General features: G+C 54.3%; 1 protein-coding gene across 1 annotated transcript in view; it reads right to left on the bottom strand.

Annotated features, from left to right (window-relative positions):
* Positions 1-480: 480 nt before the first annotated feature.
* LOC311514005 (uncharacterized protein) overlaps positions 481-18,142 on the bottom strand; it is a 33,628-nt gene continuing 15,966 nt past the window's right edge. The window contains exons 4-6 of the mRNA XM_084616261.1: positions 5,692-5,818; positions 2,552-2,639; positions 481-1,859 (exon numbers count right to left, since the gene is read on the bottom strand). Of these exons, the coding sequence (XP_084472387.1) occupies positions 1,850-1,859; positions 2,552-2,639; positions 5,692-5,818 (225 nt within the window). The 3' untranslated portion in view covers positions 481-1,849. The remainder of the gene's footprint in view (positions 1,860-2,551; positions 2,640-5,691; positions 5,819-18,142) is intronic.

The raw sequence follows: 18,142 nt of genomic DNA, 5'->3' as shown, positions 1-18,142 counted from the left end.
CCAACTAGACATGGAGCCATTGATCACTACCCGTTGAGCCCGACAATCTAGCCAGCTTTCTACCCACCTTATAGTGCATTCATCCAGCCCATACTTCCTTAACTTGCTGACAAGAATACTATGGGAGACCGTGTCAAAAGCTTTGCTAAAGTCAAGAAACAATACATCCACTGCTTTCCCTTCATCCACAGAACCAGTAATCTCATCATAAAAGGCGATTAGATTAGTCAGGCATGGCCTTCCCTTGGTGAATCCATGCTGGCTGTTCCTGATCACTTTCCTCTCATGCAAGTGCTTCAGGATTGATTCTTTGAGGACCTGCTCCATGATTTTTCCAGGGACTGAGGTGAGGCTGACTGGCCTGTAGTTCCCAGGATCCTCCTTCTTCCCTTTTTTAAAGATTGGCACTACATTAGCCTTTTTCCAGTCATCCGGGACTTCCCCGGTTCGCCACGAGTTTTCAAAGATAATGGCCAGTGGCTCTGCAATCACAGCCGCCAATTCCTTCAGCACTCTCAGATGCAACTCGTCCGGCCCCATGGACTTGTGCACGTCCAGCTTTTCTAAATAGTCCCTAACCGCCTCTATCTCCACAGAGGGCTGGCCATCTCTTCCGCATTTTGTGATGCCCAGCGCAGCAGTCTGGGAGCTGACCTTGTTAGTGAAAACAGAGGCAAAAAAAGCATTGAGTACATTAGCTTTTTCCACATCCTGGAACTGGAAGAACTGGAAGTTAATGCAGTATTCATGAGAGGAGAAAAGTAAAATCTGTGATTTCATCTCACAGTGATTGATAAGTGAATAGAAAGTTATCACGGAGAATGGGCATGGCTGGGGAATGCCGGGCAGTACCTGGAGCCAGGATTCCATCACCAGCTAACAAGTGAGAAGGAGTGTGGTGAGGATCAGCTCCCAGAGCCTCCAGCCAGGGGACTCCAGACACCAACCAGTTCCCAGAACACAGACCCGCCAGGCAGGGTCTAAAAATCCCTGGGTATGGAGAACACTGGGAAATTAGAAGCTATAATTGAGGAGAAACAGACTCTAAATAGTCTGGAAAAGCAGAATGTGAAAAATAAGAATCAGGGTCATGTGACTTCAGGAATGAGGGACTCAAAAATCCAAGGAGCCTGCAGAGAAGAGAGATTATGGCTATTACACATGGAGATGGGGGAGCAAGACTTTCCATGTCTCAAGAAATGTCACTACCAACATAGGCAATTTTCGCTTGCTGCAGGGCAATCCAGATCAGTGAGGAGTTGTGTCATCTGTAATCCTGGGTGAGATTCAATGTTCTGCAGCTGGAGCTCCCTTGTCTGGATACCCCCAGCCAGCATTCAAGGACGCCCCGAGTGTCTGTGTGATAAGTAACCCTGGACCAGCAGCTCTGACTCCAGCAGCCTGCTTCTTACACCCCAAGCACATTCTGGTCTGGGTGGAGTAGGCTCAGGGTTTGAGATAAGGCCAGGGGCAGGAATCTTCTGCTGGTTATGCGGGACCTAACCCCTGGTTCTACTTGTGTAAACAGGAGATATTTGACACTGTGCGAAACTGCTCCTGTACTCTGCTCCCAAAGTGTTCTGCAGCAGGGGAGGGTCGCTGGTCGTATGTGTGTCACTGGCATGTTGGGGTGATGCTGAAACAGGACAGAGCAGAGGTGGCATTGTGGGGGTGGTGTGAACCTCATCTCTTCAGTTCCCCTTCCAAGAACCGAGGGGACAGGAACCCTTACCCAGCGAGGTCACATTCTCATAGTTCTCCTGCATGACGTCTCTGCAGAGGGCTCTCTGAGTGGGGTCCAGCAGAGCCCACTCTTCCCTGGTGAAATACACAGCCACCTCCTCGAAGGTCACCAGCCCCTGAAAGAGCAAGAATCCAACACTCAGGACCTGCTGCCCCACTCACAGTCTCACTATTCGTGGGGGAGAGGAGCCAATCAAATGGGAGCTCTGGGTGCATTCCAGTCAACAGAGTCCCATCCCCACCCTGCTCAGAGCATCCAGGAAACACCAGGGTGAGGGGACGAAGAGAGAGTCCCTCCTCTCTCCTAGCAGATCCATCACACACCTACTAGTCACAGACTGATAAGGAGATGGAGTCCCTAGCAGGGTCCAGGGAGAACTCCTTGGTAGGAAGCCGAACACCCTGCTCATTGTGAGGAACTGGATATAAAGGGAGAGGAAACTCCCCAAACCTGACTGGTGGGTGCCCCCTTCATATCTCACAGCAGCCACTGGTTAGTCGGGTCAGGCTCCAGCACTGGGAGTCTGATCAGTTTTCCTAGCTCCATGTACGTGGGTTATTTTCTATTTCACAAATGAGGGCATTTCCACCTCCAAATCTCATGGGTCTGTTCCTAGAATCTAGGCCACTTATTAAACTAGCCCTGGCAGGTTTGCCACCCTCTGTCCTCCTCCCTTTCTCCACCCTGTGCATTTCCTGCCCCACTCCAACCTCTAAACCAGACTGTACAAACCTTCCCACCTCCGGTGTATTTCCTGTCCCTCTCCCTCCTGCAGGAACCCACCAGCAACCCCCTGATAATCCCTACCTGAACTGGCTCCTTTGCAGCCATTTCTCTCCCCTGTCCCACGGGAGGCTGGGATGAGCTGGGGGAAACATGGACATCATTCTGCAGCCTGTGTGGGTGAGAAGGGCAGTTGTGGGGGTTTCAGAACAGGCTTTAGTTCATTTCACATCACGATTGCCCCAGGCCCTTTCCCTGCAGACAGACACCCTAGATTCTGCCATGCTGGGAAAATGCTTGATCTCTTTATTACCTTGTAGACCTGGTCACTCCTACCAGGCTAAGCCCACAGAGACATTTTTAAACTCCCTTTTCCCTCCCCCTGCCCCATGACAAAGTCTGAACACAATACTAGAAAAAAAAGCAGAACCAAAGGAATCACTTTCGACGATTCCATCTGACACTGAAACAATGGCAGCCACACTCCAGCAGGAGAGGGTTGCCGTTCCAACTCTAATGAGAGTAATCAATTAAGGTATTATCAGCAGGAGAAAAAAAACTTTTGTAGTGATAATCAGGATGGCCCATTTCAGACAGTTGACAAAAAGGTGTGAATAACAGTAGGGAGAAAATTAGCATGGGAAAATAGTTTTTAGTTTGTGTAATGACTCATCCACTCCCAGTCTTTATTCAAGCCTAATTCCAGCTTGCAAATTAATTCCAGTTCTGCAGTTTCTCGCTGGAGCCTGTTTTTGAAGTTTTTTTGTTGAAGAATTGCGACTTCTGTAACTGAGTGTCCAGGGAAGTTGTGGCACAAACAGGGACAGGATCCAATTAAGTCACCTCCCCCCTTCCCCCGCCCACCACTTCTACCACGGGAATTTCCTGGCTGCACAGAGACAGTTCAAACCTCTTCCTCCCTGGCATCCCAGTGACCTTCCCCCCCAGAACTCCAGCTTCTCCCCTCCCTACCGGACACACCCACCACCCTCCACACCACAGGGGACCTTGCCAGGCCCCAGTCTCTGGTCCCCCGTGAATCCCAGTGGTGCTGGGGGCAGATCCTGGCTGTAGCTCCACTGGGGCTGAGGCAGCTCCGAGGCTTCTCCCAGATTCCCTGGGGCAGAGAGTCACTTTCCTGTCCATCCCCAACACTTCCCCATCTGGGGTCTCCTACTCACCGGGGGGCTCCAGCCCAGGGCCTGGTGCAGGTAGAGCCTGGGGCTGCCCAGGGGGCTGGTCACAGCTGGAGAAAGCCCCCGCTGGCTGGGCACGAAGGGGTTAATGACAGCGCCCCCCCCTGCCCCCCCAGCACAGACGCCGGGGAGCAGCAGCTGCCCAGCCCAGGCTCCCGGATCACACAGAGGCAGCAGCAGCGTCTGGTCTGTGCCAGAGCCCCACTGCCAGGAGCTGCCCCACCCCCCGTCTGTGCCAGGCCCCGCCCCCAGGAGCTGCCCCGCCCCCAAGCTCTGGGCTTTGTTCTCCCGGCTCTGCCCCTCCAGCTGCTGCAGCCCCGGCCTCAGCCCGGGAAACCCCGCTGTGGCTCACACTGAGCGTGTACAGTAACAGCTGCTGAAACTGGAAAAAGGCTAGTGTAGTGCCCATCTTAAAAAAAGGGAAGGAGGAGGATCCGGGGAACTACAGGCCAGTCAGCCTCACCTCAGTCCCTGGAAAAATCATGGAGCAGGTCCTCAAGGAATCAATTCTGAAGCACTTAGAGGAGAGGAAAGCGATCAGGAACAGCCAGCATGGATTCACCAAGGGCAAGTCATGCCTGACTAATCTAATTGCCTTCTATGACAAGATAACTGGCTCTGTGGATGAGGGGAAAGCAGTGGATGTGTTATTCCTTGAGTTTAGCAAAGCTTTTGACACGGTCTCCCACAATATTCTTGCCAGCAAGTTAAAAAAGTATGGGCTGGATGAATGGACTATAAGGTGGAGAGAAAGTTGGCTAGATTGTCGGGCTCAACGGGTAGTGATCAATGGCTCCATGTCTAGTTGGCAGCCGGTATCAAGTGGAGTGCCCCAAGGGTCGGTCCTGGAGCCGGTTTTGTTCAATATCTGCATTAATGATCTGGAAGGTGCAGTGGCTGCACCCTCAGCAAGTTTGCAGATGACACTAAACTGGGAGGAGAGGTAGATACCACTGGAGGGTAGGGATAGGATACAGAGGGACCTAGACAAATTAGAGGATTGGTCCAAAAGAAATCTGAGGAGGTTCAACAAGGACAAGTGCAGCGTCCTGCACTTAGGACAGAAGAATCCCATGCACTGCTACAGGCTGGGGAAAGAATGGCTAGGCAGCAGTTCTGCAGAAAAGGACCTAGGAGTTACAGTGGATGAGAAGCTGGATATGAGTGGATATGAGTCAACAGTGTGCCCTTGTTACCAAGAAGGCTAACAGCATTTTGGCTTGTATAAGTAGGGGCATTGCCAGCAGATCGAGAGGCGTGATCGTTCCCCTGTATTTGACATTGTTGAGACCTCATCTGCAGTACTGTGTCCAGTTCTGGGCCCCAAGCTACAAGAAGGATGTGAAAAAATTGGAAAGCATCCAGCAGAGGGCAACAAAAATGATTAGAGGACTGGAACACATGACTTATGAGGAGAGGCTGAGGGAACTCGGATTGTTTAGTCTGCAGAAGAGAAGAATGAGGGAGGATTTGATAGCTGCTTTCAACTACCTGAAAGGGGGTTCCAAAGAGGATGGATCTAGACTGTTCTCAGTGGTAGCAGATGACAGAACGAGGAGTAATGGTCTCAAGTTGCAGTGGGGGAGGTTTAGGTTGGACATTAGGAAAAACTTTTTCACTAGGAGGGTGGTGAAGCACTGGAATGCGTTGCCTAGGGAGGTGGTGGAATCTCCTTCCTTAGAAGTTTTTAAGGTCAGGCTTGACAAAGCCCTGGCTGGGATGATTTAGTTGGGGATTGGTCCTGCTTTGAGCAGGGGGTTGGATTAGGTGACCTCCTGTGTTCCCTTCCAACCCTGATATTCTATGATTCTATGATTATCTTAGCAAAGAGAAGTTGTTAGACTTTCTGCTGTACTGCTCTGTTCCCAGAGCGTTCTGTAACAGGGGAGGGGAGAGGGCTAGTGGGTGTGTCATTGGCATGTCGGGGTGATGCTGAAATAGGGCAGAGTAGAGGTGGCATCGTGGGGGTGGCGTGAACCTTAACTCTGCATTTCCCCCTCAAAGAACGGAGGGGACGGGAATTCTTACCCAGCGAGGTCACATTCTCATAGTTCTCCTGCATGATGTCTCTGCAGAGGGCTCTCTGAGCGGGGTCCAGCAGAGCCCACTCTTCCCTGGTGAAATACACAGCCACCTCCTCGAAGGTCACCGGCCCCTGAAAGAGCAAGAGTCCCACACTCAGTACCTGTTGCCCCACTCACAGCCCCACCATTCTTGGGGGAGAGGAGCCAATCAAATGGAAGCTCTGAGAGAGAGGCAGTCAGCATAGTCCTATCTCCACACTGCTGAGAGCAGCCAGGAGGCATCAGGGTGAGGGGACGAAGAGAGAGCCCCTTGTCTCTGCCAGCAGTTCCAATATGCACCTACTAGCCACAGACTGATACAGGAAATGGAGGCCCCAGTAGGCTCCAGGCACAGCCCCATGGTAGGAATCCCAAAACCTTCCTCACTTCCAGCAGCTGGATGTGAGTGGCTGGGGCATCTTCCCTACACCTCCCTGGTGGGTGCCCCCTTTCCATGTCACACCAGCCTCTGGCTAGTAGGTGTGACAGTAGGCACAGAAGGACGCCCCCCTCGCCACTGAAATGCCGCCGAAGACCAGAGCGAGGGAAGGACCCCGACGCCGAAGAGCCCCTGAAGACCCCTAGCGCCGCCTGACTCGCCACCGAAGACCCGGAGCGCTGCCAGGTGGGTAAAAATTCCAAAGGTGCCAAGAAATTTTAAAGGTGCCACTTGTGCTCGGTGGGGGAGCGGCTGCTGTCCTGCTCCCCCCTTCGCTACGCTACTGGCTGGAAGCATGATCAAAAAGCCCCCATAATGCAGCACGGACCTTGCTCCTGTCCTCCGTCCCCCACTCCCAGCTCCCCACCCCCAACCAGGACTAAACCCACCAAGACATTTTCAAACCCTCCCAGCAACAGAGGGTGAATTAAACACTGGAAAAGACCAGGACCAAAGGAGCCCCTTGGGCGGGGATTCCCCCTGACACTGTCCCCAGGGCAGCACTCTCCTGCAGCAGGGGGATCAGGGCACAGCAGAGGGCTGGGGCAGCGGCCAGGCTGGCTGGGAGAAGGCTCCCTTCCGGCCTTGACGAGGGCAGCAGCTCCGGGCCCCCGGACACCCAGGGCGCGGGGTGGGGGCCGGGCGCTGCGCAGAGCCCGGGACCCGCCCGGCCCCAGGGTCTCTCTCACCTGGAGTCTCCGCTCAGCAGCCGCCGCCAGCAGCGCCCAGGGGTCTCTCGCCGGAGGAGGCGCCCCCGGCCGGGCCCGCGGGGGCTAAGGCCGGGCCCCCCGCCCCGAGCCCGCTGGGGAAGCGGCAGCGGCCGCTCAGCCCCCGGCTCCCAGGGGAGCAGCAGCGCCCGGGCTCCCAGGAGCTGCCCCCGCGGGCCCCGGCGCCCTCGGCTCTTTGTTCTCCCCAACTCCTGCCTCCTTCCTCCCGGCACCCACCGCTCCCGGCGGCCCCAGCCCCTTCCTGTGCCCGTGCCGCGCCCGCCGGGGCTGGGGACTCGCCCCCCGCCCACCCCCCGGACAGCCCCGGGCTCTGCTGAGCTGGGCCCCCAACAAACCCACTCTCCTGTTGGTAATAGCTTATCTAAAGTGACCACTCTCCAGAAAACCTGGATTTGTGCTGGAAATGGCCCACCTTGATCATCATACACATTGTAAGGAGAGTGATCACTTTACATAAGCTATTACCAGCAGGAGAGTGGGCTGGGGGGTGAGAAAACCTTTTGTAGTGATAATCACCCATTTTTTCATGGTTTGTGTGTATAAAAACATCTTCTGTATTTTCCACAGCATGCATCCGATGAAGGGAGCTGTAGCTCACGAAAGCTCATGCTCAAATAAATTGGTTAGTCTCTAAGGTGCCACAAGTCCTCCTTTTCTTTTTAGGGTATACATTAAGCATTTAAAATAACGTTAAATATAAAAAATGTGTTTTGAATTTATAAGTGGGGCGGGGGGGTCTCACTGGGTGCCTTGCTTTGTGAACGGAGTCACCAATTCAAAAAGTTTGAGAAACTTTTTGGGTTACACAGGGAAAGGGGAGAGAGGGACACTGAAAAAAGCCTGAAATAACTGGGGAGAGGGGTTCCCAACTCCCAAATCTGCCCCGCTCCATTTGCTGCCCCATCCCTGGCCTGTACCTCCAGTGCCGAGGACCTCACAAATCCCCCTCTCTGCCAAAGACACTTGCACAGGTATTATCTTCCTGCCAGGCCCCTGCCTCACTGAATAATTGCATAAATGCATTGGTGCGCCTCCCCTCCCCCCTGCTTCTTTTTGCAACCCTTCTGCCAGTTGGAGTCGGCACCGACACGGCCCGGGTTCAATATCTAGGGGTTCCTTTTCAACAACACCACACAGAACCTGCTCGAGCCCCGACCCAGGAGCCTGGGACGATTCCACACCAGCCCTGGGTATCTCTAGAGGCGACACTCCCCACTGGCAAGCACCGAGTCTGAGGCGATGTCTACACTGCCAATGCCAATGACGGGTTCCTCTCGATAACGATCTACAGCAGTGCGGACTGACGCATGTTCATTTTCATTCTCCGAGTCAGGAAAACCATAAAAGCCTCTTCTTTTGTACTGGAACAGGCAAAAATAAGGTGAGACTAAATGATGCTGATTTCTAAAAGCAGGTTTAGGGGGTGTATATTTTTGAAAAAAAAATCAATACAGATCCTTCTAACTAGCAGCGTGAGATAAAAAAAAGAACACAGAGAAACCTTGTCAGCAAAAACAAAAGGAGTACTTGTGGCACCTTAGAGACTAATCAATTTATTTGAGCATGAGCTTTCGTGAGCTACAGCTCACTTCATCGGATGCATACCGTGGAAACTGCAGCAGACATTATATATACACAGAGATCATGAAACAATACCTCCTCCCACCCCACTGTCCTGTTGGTAATAGCTTATCTAAAGTGATCATCAAGTTGGGCCATTTCCAGCACAAATCCAGGTTTTCTCACCCTCCATCCCCCCACACACAAACTCACTCTCCTGCTGGTAATAGCCCATCCAAAGTGACAACTCTCTTCACAATGTGTATGATAATCAAGGTGGGCCATTTCCTGCACAAATCCAGGTTCTCTCACCCCCTCACCCCGCTCCAAAAACCACACACACAAACTCACTCTCCTGCTGGTAATAGCTTATCCAAAGTGACCACTCTCCCTACAATGTGCATGATAATCAAGGTGGGCCATTTCCAGCACAAATCCAGGTTTTCTCACCCCCCCACCCCCATACACACACAAACTCACACTCCTGCTGGTAATAGCTCATCCAAAGTGACCACTCTCCCTTCATCCGATGAAGTGAGCTGTAGCTCACGAAAGCTCATGCTCAAATAAATTGGTTAGTCTCTAAGGTGCCACAAGTACTCCTTTTCCTTTTGCAAATGCAGACTAACATGGCTGTTACTCTGAAACACTCTCCCTACAACATGCATGATAATCAAGGTGTGTCATTTCCAGCACAAATCCAGGCTTTCTCACACCCTCCCTTTTTTTTCCCGGGGACACACAAACACACACAAACTCACTCTCCTGCTGGCAATAGCTCATCCAAACTGACCACTCTCCAAGTTTAAATCCAAGTTTAACCAGAACGTCTGGGGGGGGGTAGGAAAAAACAAGGGGAAATAGGCTACCTTGCATAATGACTTAGCCACTCCCAGTCTCTATTTAAGCCTAAATTAATAGTATCCAATTTGCAAATGAATTCCAATTCAGCAGTTTCTCGCTGGAGTCTGGATTTGAAGTTTTTTTGTTTTAAGATAGCGACCTTCATGTCTGTGATTGCGTGACCAGAGAGATTGAAGTGTTCTCCGACTGGTTTATGAATGTTATAATTCTTGACATCTGATTTGTGTCCATTTATTCTTTTACGTAGAGACTGTCCAGTTTGACCAATGTACATGGCAGAGGGGCATTGCTGGCACATATCACATTGGTGGATGTGCAGGTGAACGGGCCTCTGATAGTGTGGCTAATGTTATTAGGCCCTGTGATGGTGTCCCCTGAATAGATATGTGGGCACAGTTGGCAACGGGCTTTGTTGCAAGGATAGGTTCCTGGGTTAGTGGTTCTATTGTGTGGTATGTGGTTGTTGGTGAGTATTTGCTTCAGGTTGCGGGGGGGGGGAGTGAGAAAGCCTGGATTTGTGCTGGAAATGGCCCACCTTGATTACCATGCACATTGTAGGGAGAGTGGTCACTTTGGATGAGCTATTACCAGCAGGAGAGTGAGTTTGTGTGTGTATGGGGGTGGGGGGGGTGAGAAAACCTGGATTTGTGCTGGACATGGCCCACCTTGATTATCATACACATTGTGAAGAGAGTTGTCACTTTGGATGGGCTATTACCAGCAGGAGAGTGAGTTTGTGTGTGGGGGGATGGAGGGTGAGAAAACCTGGATTTGTTCTGGAAATGGCCCAACTTGATGATCACTTTAGATAAGCTATTACCAGCAGGACAGTGGGGTGGGAGGAGGTATTGTTTCATGATCTCTGTGTGTATATAATGTCTGCTGCAGTTTCCACGGTATGCATCCGATGAAGTGAGCTGTAGCTCACGAAAGCTCATGCTCAAATAAATTGGTTAGTCTCTAAGGTGCCACAAGTATTCCTTTTCTTTTTGCGAATACAGACTAACACGGCTGTTACTCTGAAACTTGTCAGCAAAGGCTAATGTCCTAAATGGGAACTCAGCAGCGGTTTGTAACTGGGGGAGCATGCAATCTGAATGTGTATGACCCGACCCCGTCCCCCATCCCCACATCGCAGTAGGGCTTGACACTCTCTCTCTATGCATCGGTGTGATGGCTGAGTGGTTAACCAAGCAGTGACAACCCAAAGAGGTTCCCTGAGCATAGGCGCTGACTTCTACTGGCACTGGTGGATGCTCGACCCCCCGCTGCTCGCAGCCCTGCCCTGACTCCACCCCTGCCCCGCCCCCTCCCACTCTCATTCCAACCCCTTCCCCAACTCCACCCCCTGCCCGCCCCTATTCCGACTCCTTCCCCAAATCCCTGCCCCAGCCCCGCCTCTTCCCTGCCTCCTCTCCTGAGCGCACCACATTCCCGCTCCTCCCCGCTCCCTCCCAGAGCTTGTTACAGCTATTCGGCAGTGGCAATCACTGGGAGGTAGGCAGAGGAGCGGGGATGCAGTGCCCTCAGGGGAGGAGGCAGAGGCGGAGGTAAGGTGGGGCAAGGCGGGGAGCTTGGCTGCTGGTGGGTGCAGAGCACCCACTAATTTTTCCCCATGGGTGCTCCAGCCCCTGAGCACCCATGGAGTCAGCGCTTATGTCCCTGCACACAATATTTTAAAATTCAGAACATTTAATTTGTCAATAAATAAATGTGGAGGCTCCAGCATGGCAGTGAGGAGCACAGGCTACTGGATGCACAAGGGTGGTATAGCACCCTGTAGCCCCCTCTCCCCTTCTGGGACACAGACTCGGTGGTGAGGCTGCACCTCTCTGCCCAAAACGACTCCCCAGAACTGTTCAGGAGCGGTGCATGACCACTCTTGTGTCCTCCCTTTGCTTCGCCATCAGAAAGTCATTTTTCTGCAGGGAAGCAAAGAAATTTGTGGGGGACATGAATTCTGCGCGTGTGCATTGGCACTGAATTCCCCCAAGAATAAAGTTTGAATCTTGCAGATGGCTTGCAGAATATGAATCAAGCTGCCTCTGTCCAGGAAATGCCACCCTGCTCTTCCAGGAAAAAAGACCCTGCTGCAAAAGAAATTATGTGACTGGAATCATAGTTAAGGCTACGATTTAATCCTGGGTATTTTTAGTAAAAGTCATGGATAGGTCATGGGCAAGAAACAAAAAATCATGACCTCCAACCTATACCATAATTACCCCTGTTTGAATCTTGGTGGGGGGGAAGGTGGAGGGCCCCCAGCAACAGCTGCTGTGGGGGGAAAGCCCCGGGGGGCCCACTGTGCCGCTGGGGAGGGGGAAGCCCCAGGCGCCCACTGTCACTCTGGCCATTGCTGGGGGGAATCCCTGGGGGCCCGCTGCAGCTCTGGCTGCCCTGGGACAGCTGCCAGGAGCCACTGAGTTGTGGCTGCACCTTCCACCCCCAGGACCGCTGCTCAGTTGGTCCCTGGGGACAGCCACATTGTCCGCCGCTTAGGCAGTCCCCGGAGCCAGCTGCCCGGGGCCGTTCCAGCAGCGGCTGGTGTGGCTGTCCCCAGGGCCACCTGAGGAGCTGGCCCTGGGTGATTTAAAAGGGCCCGGGGGCCCCCCGCCGTCACTACCAGCAGCGCAGCGGAGCGAAAGCGGCTTCCTGCCCATCCTCGCTCCGCACCAGCCACAGGAGTGTCTGGCATGTCCCTGCAGCCCCTGCGGGGGGGTGTCTCTCACACGCTGCCCACACCCTGGGCACCAACGCTGCCATTGGAACTGCGGCAGGGGTGGTGTCTGTGGGTAGTGGTGCCCGGAGACCCCCCTGCCCGCCCCACCCAGGAGCTGATGCCAGATGGGGGTGCAGGTCACTTTCAGGAGCTGCCCAAGATAAGTGCCACACCCCAATCCTCTGCCCCAGGCCAGATCCCCCACCCCACCCACACCCAAACTCCCTCCCAGAGCCCGCCACCGCCTCCCCCTGCCCCCCAACCCCTTGCCCCAGCCCAGAGCCTGCACCCAAACTCCCTCCCAGGGTCCGCCCCCCAACCCCCTGCCCCAGCCCAGAGCCCACACCTCATGCACCCAAATTCCCTCCCAGAGCCTGCCAACACCCACCCCCCCACACCCCAACACCCTGTCCCAGGCCCAGCCCAGAGCCTGCACACAAACTCCATCCCAGGGTCTGCCCTCTGCCCCCCAACCCACTGCCCCAGCCCAGAGCTTGCACCTCATGCACCCACACTCCCTCCCAGAGCCCGCACCCCGTCCTGCATCCCTGCCCCAGCCCAGAGCCCACACCCAGCACCCAAACTCCCTCCCAGAGCTTGCACCCCCTCCTGCACCCAAACTCCCTCCCAGAGCCTTAGGCGGGTGGGGGGCGGGCAGGACTTGTTCTGGGCACCACCAAAAGTTCTATAAACCTGACAACCCTGAGCCAGAGCCAGTCATTGCACATCTCTCTCCTTACGGGAGGGGACTCTGTGCGATGGGGAGCTGCTGGGGCTTTATTCCTTCCTTTAACCGCTGTGGAAGGGTAAAGGGGGAGAGAATTGGTTCCTGTTTCCCAGGAGGAAGAAAGACAGGCAGGCTGAATGTAATAAAACCAAGCTAGCAGAGGATGGTTTCGATCCATCGACCTCTGGGTTATGGGCCCAGCACGCTCCCGCTGCGCCACTCTGCTTCATGTGGGATGTTTCCTACAGGAAGTCTTCACAGTGCAGCTCACAAGCGGTGCACTGGAGAGCTGCGCCCATGGGATTTAGGCGCTTTCTAGGAAGGGGATTCTACACGTCTTGCGCCAAGTCGCCAAAGCTGAACTGAAATGCGAGCGCTGCACTCCCAGCCGGGCTCTCCTTCGTCTAACGATTCAGCAAAAACAGCCCCTTCCCCTTGCTTTTCTGGGGGTAAGATCCAGCCAGTCTCCTGCCCCAGGCTGAGGAGGGGTTCCCCGATTCCCCCAGTGTCACAAACACCCTGCGAGGGGCCCGGTGGGGCCGGGCCAGGCCCGGGGAGGAGCCGCCCCTTCCTGCCCCCCCAGCCCGGGGAACCTTTGTGTGTTTGCAGCGGGGCCATGGCCGGGGCCGGGAGGCAGCGCGGTGGGGCCGGGGGCAGCGCGGAGCGGGGCAGGGCCCGGGTGGGCCGCGGGGGGCGGAGACACGCGTGGGGCCGACACGCTCCTGCGGGCAGGGGCCGAGCCTGGCTGCCTGGTTCGCCCCCTGCCTGGGTCCCGAGCTCCCCGCGGCCGGAGAGGGGCTGGCCGGGGTTGCGGGGGGCAAGTGTCCCGGGCCGGCTGGGGCAGAGCAGCCCCTGCTGCAGGGCTGGTGGGGCGGAGCCCGGCAGCAGCTGGGCCGGGAGCTGCAGGAGGGGCTGGGAGCCCAGGAGGGGATGGGGGCTACTGGGGGAGAAGGGAGGAGAACAGGAGTGGGGGGTCAGAGCCAGAGCTGTGGGGTGGGAGGAGTGTCTGGTGCTGGGGATGGTGGGGTGGCTTTGAGCTGGGAGTTTGGGGCCAGTCGATTTACAGGGGGGCTCAGAGCTGGCGATTGAGGGATGCTTGGGGGGCTCCATGTTCAGATCTGGCCCTGCGGGAGCATTGGGGCTTGGAGCTGGGGAAAGTGGGGGACTGTCTGAAGTTGGCTGCTTCGGATGTGAGTGAGGCCCTGGGGACGTGGGGAGCTGGGGGTTGGGCTGCACCCCGGTTACGGCAGCCTGGGGCCCTGCCGTGGCCTTTTCTCTGGAAAAGCCGCTCCCTGTTTCACCGTCTCCTCTCAGTCTGAGTCCCCCTGACTCTGCAGGGCAGGACGGGCCCTGAAATCGGACAACTGGGAGGCCGTTTGCAGCGGTTTCTAACCCTCTCTCCCCATCTTCCAGGAGCCCCCACGAGAGCATCGGGCCCCTCTGGGAAAAGAGAGAGAAGCAGCCAAAGCCGAGGAGCAGCAGCAAAGCGAGGAGCTGCTGGTAGGTGCCCAGGGCCCAGGTTTGCCTGGGATCCCGGGGCCCTGAGTGACGGTGAATGCAGGGCCCGGCCTGCCAGCCTCAGCCAGGGAACCGTCCCCACTGGAGCCCAGGGAGAGGGCAGGGTCCGACACGGGGGTGACATGATGCCCTTAGGGTGCGGGAGGCTGCTGGGCCGGAGAGAGTCAGTCTGTGTGAGCCCAGAGCCCCTGCCCACGGGCTGTCTGCGTGTCACAGTGACTGGGGAGCCTTTCTAGCTCCTAGGAGGGTTGGGGAGGAAGGAGATGAAATGTGGGCTGCAGGGATGTAGGATTTGGCTCAGTGCAAGTTGATGAAGTTCTGGGGGGAAGTCTCCCTCCTGTTGGTGATGTACAGCTCTCCCCGGCCCTTATCCCTCCTCTCTTCCTGGGATAAATGAACTTCCCATCACTCACCGCAAGAGATCTTGTGTTCTGGTAAATAACTTTGTCACCCGCCCTGAGGCGCATTTATGATTTTCCCCAGTTACCAAGCAGATGAATTTCAATGTTGATAAATGCAAAGTAACGCACATTGGAAAAGGTCATATCAAATACACCGAAAATGATGGGGTCTAAATTAGCAGTTACCACTCAAGAAAGAGATCTTGGAGTCATTGTGGATAGTTCCCTGGAAACATCCACTCAGCGTGCAGCGTCGGTCAAAAATGTGAACGGAATGTTGGGAATCATTGAGAAAGGGAGCGATAATAAGACCGAAAATATCATATTGCCTCTGTATAAGTCCATGGTACGTCCACACCTTGAATACTGTGTGCAGATGTGGTCGCCCCATCTCATCAAAAATATATTGGAATTGGAAAAGGTTCAGAAAAGAGCAACAAAATGATGAAGGGTACGGAACAGCTTCCGTATGAGGAGAGATTAATAAGACTGAGGCTATGGCTACACTATGCAGTTTTAGTGACACGGCTATGCCGCTCCAGCCGTGCTGCTAAAAGGCGCGCAGTGTAACTGCTGTTTGTTGGCAGGAGAGAAGTGCCAGTGTAGACAAAGCCTGAGACTGTTCAGCTTGGAAAAGAGACGACGAAGGGGGGGTATGGAGGAGGTCTATAAAATCATGAATTGTGTGGCGAAAGTAAATAAGGAAGTGTTCTTTTCTCCTTCCTATAACACACGTACTAGGGGTCACCCAGTGAAATGAATAGGCAGCAAGTTTAAAACAAAGAAAAGGAAGTATTTTTTCACACAACACACAATCAACCTCTGGAACTCCTTGCCAGAGGATGTTGACGGCCAAGACACTAACAGGGTTCAAAAAAGAACTAGATAAGTTCATGGACGATAGATCCATCGGTGGCTATTAGCCAGGATGGGCAGGGATGGTGTCCTTAGCCTCTGTTTGCCAGAAGCTCGGAATGGGCGACGGGATGGATCACTTGATGATGACCTGTTCTGTTTATTGCCTCTGAGTCACCTGGCATTGGCCACTTCAGAAGAGAGGATACTCGGCTAGATGGACCATTGGTCTGACCCAGTATGTCTGTTCTTATGTTCTATGTTCCCCTGTTACCGAGCCACCCTCTCCCTGTTGCAGAAACAGATGACAGCCGAGAGGCAGAAGATGGTCTGGGAGTGGCAGGAGTTGCGAGGGTTTCTGGAGGAGCAGGAGCAGCGGCTGCTGTCCCAGCTGGAAGAACTAGAGAGAGCCATTGTCCAGAGAAGGGATGAGGGCATCTGCACACTGTCCTGGGAGATTTCCCTGCTAAGTGAGAGGGGAGGAGAGAAGGGGCAGCAGCCACTGAGCCAACCCCTGCAGGTCAGACTGTCATCGCAATGATCATACGCAGCGTTCCTATAGGAGCTCCTCAGCCTTAGACCCCAAAGCACTTTACAAAGTGGGGTCGGGGCATTATCCCTATGGGACAAATGGGGAAAGTGAGAGAGAGGGAGGGGCAGAGCCCTGGTCAAGGTCACATAGTGAGTCTGGCAGCGGCACCAGGGATGGATCCTGGGAGTCCTGGATGCTGCAGCCCCAAGACCTTCTCTCTGTCTGCATTTGCACTTGTAGGGTGAAATCCCCGCCCGCACCATGCTGAGATCCCGAGCCAGGCCTAAGGCTCCCCTGCTACCAGATTAATGGGTTTAATGGGGCCAGGAGCCTTCTGAGTCTCTCAGCACTGGTAGTAATTTGACTCTCAGTGCAGAGAAATATCTTCTGCCTGTGAAGTGCCTGGGGAGAAGGTTTCCACAGTGGCGACCTGCCAGCAGGGATTGCTGGGACTGCAAAGGGGAAAGTCCCTGGTAGGGCGTGGCAGCTGCCCTGGGAATGTCAACCTGAAATTCCCCTACTACCCAAGGCGTCAGTGTTGACCCCTGCAGAGCAGGAGGCCTCCCCACCCAGGGACACCCCCCCAACTGCCTTCTCTTTCTCTCCCTCTTTAGGGAGCTGGGAGCACGTATATCCTTGGCTCCATTTTGCTCTTCCTTATGGGCCATTAGGTTTGATAACTGCACTGAATAGGAAGCTTCCCCCTGCTCTTGGAGCATGTGATTCTGTCTCCCCTAGTGGCTGACTCAGGTAGGAGAAGAGCCGTTCACAGTCTGATCGCTAAAGAGGTCACAGCAGGGCTGCTAGACACAGGGCCGATGGGACCGACCTGGCCTCTCTCCTGAACCGATGTGGCCATCACGTATTCAGAGGGTGCAGAAATTCAGCTTTCACATTTTTTAAAGTGAGTTCCTGGCCCTCAGCATCTCCCCAGTGGAAACGGAGACAGTGTTGCCTTCCTGGGGCTGCCCGAAGCCGTAGCTCAGAGAGTGTGAACTCTCCTGTCCCCTGTTAATGTCATCGGAGTGTCAACTGAAGTGACGACACTTTGATGTCAACATTCAACGTTCCCTGGCTGATCACCTGAGCAGGTGGGATGGGGCGGGAGTGAAGCCTCTGCTTGGTGGGAATAGGACAATAGTTCTCAAACTGGGGGTCGGGACCTCTCAGGTTATTACATGGGTGGTCGTGAGCTCTCAGCCTCCGCCCCAAACTCCACTTTGCCTCCAGCATTTATAATGGTGTTAAATATATTTAAAAGTGTTTTTACTTTATAACGGGTCGCACTCAAAGGCTTGCTATGTGAAAGGGGTCACCAGTACAAAAGTTTGAGAATCACTGGAATAGCGGAGGGAAGGAAGGGAGGGAAGGACAGAAGAGAGACACAAGGACAAGGAAGCAAGAAAGAAATGGAGAAAGGAGGGTGGGAAAGAAAGGGAAGAACTAGCAGGGGCCCTACAGGGGTGTCTGGGAAGGGGGCTGTTTTCCTCCTGAGTGATACTGAGTGTGACAGACAAAGACTTAGGAAAATACTAAGAACTAAAATTATATTTCCTACACGAAGGGCAGATTTCCCCCTTATTTTTTGTATGTGGGTGTGTCATGGAGAGCAGTGGGTGTTCTGCTGTGAATGGAGCAAGTCATGGAGGCCTAAACTGATGCCCTGGGCCACTGACCATAATGGACAGTGCAATATGGCCCTCTCTGCCAAATGAGCTGGACACCACAGGGTTACTGCTTCAGCTGAAGGGCTCAGGGGTTTTGGCATTAAAGGACCCAGTTTCATTCCCCGCTGAAGACCTGGGCTCTGTCTGTGGCCACTGCCAGAATGTAGGACCTGCCCACACTTTGGTCTGTGTCTCCTCCTGTTCCACATAATCCCAGTGCTGGTGCCCCTTCTTACTGCAGTAAACCAGCATGGGAGGTGGCTCAGCACCCCACAGAACCAGAGCGTCCCGGAGAAAGCTCCTGAACAATGTCTCCATTCCTTGCTCTAGTGTCTCCCCACTTCCCATCTCTCTGGAGAGCACAGGGTTGAGGGCAGGTGACTCACCGTGACAATGACCATCTCGG

The sequence above is a fragment of the Lepidochelys olivacea genome, assembly GCF_965140295.1.
Source record: "Lepidochelys olivacea isolate rLepOli2 genome assembly, chromosome: 28".
Classification (NCBI taxonomy): Eukaryota; Metazoa; Chordata; order Testudines; family Cheloniidae; genus Lepidochelys; species Lepidochelys olivacea.
The sequence above is the reverse complement of the archived record's forward strand: the minus strand, read 5'-3'. Positions and strand labels throughout refer to the sequence as shown.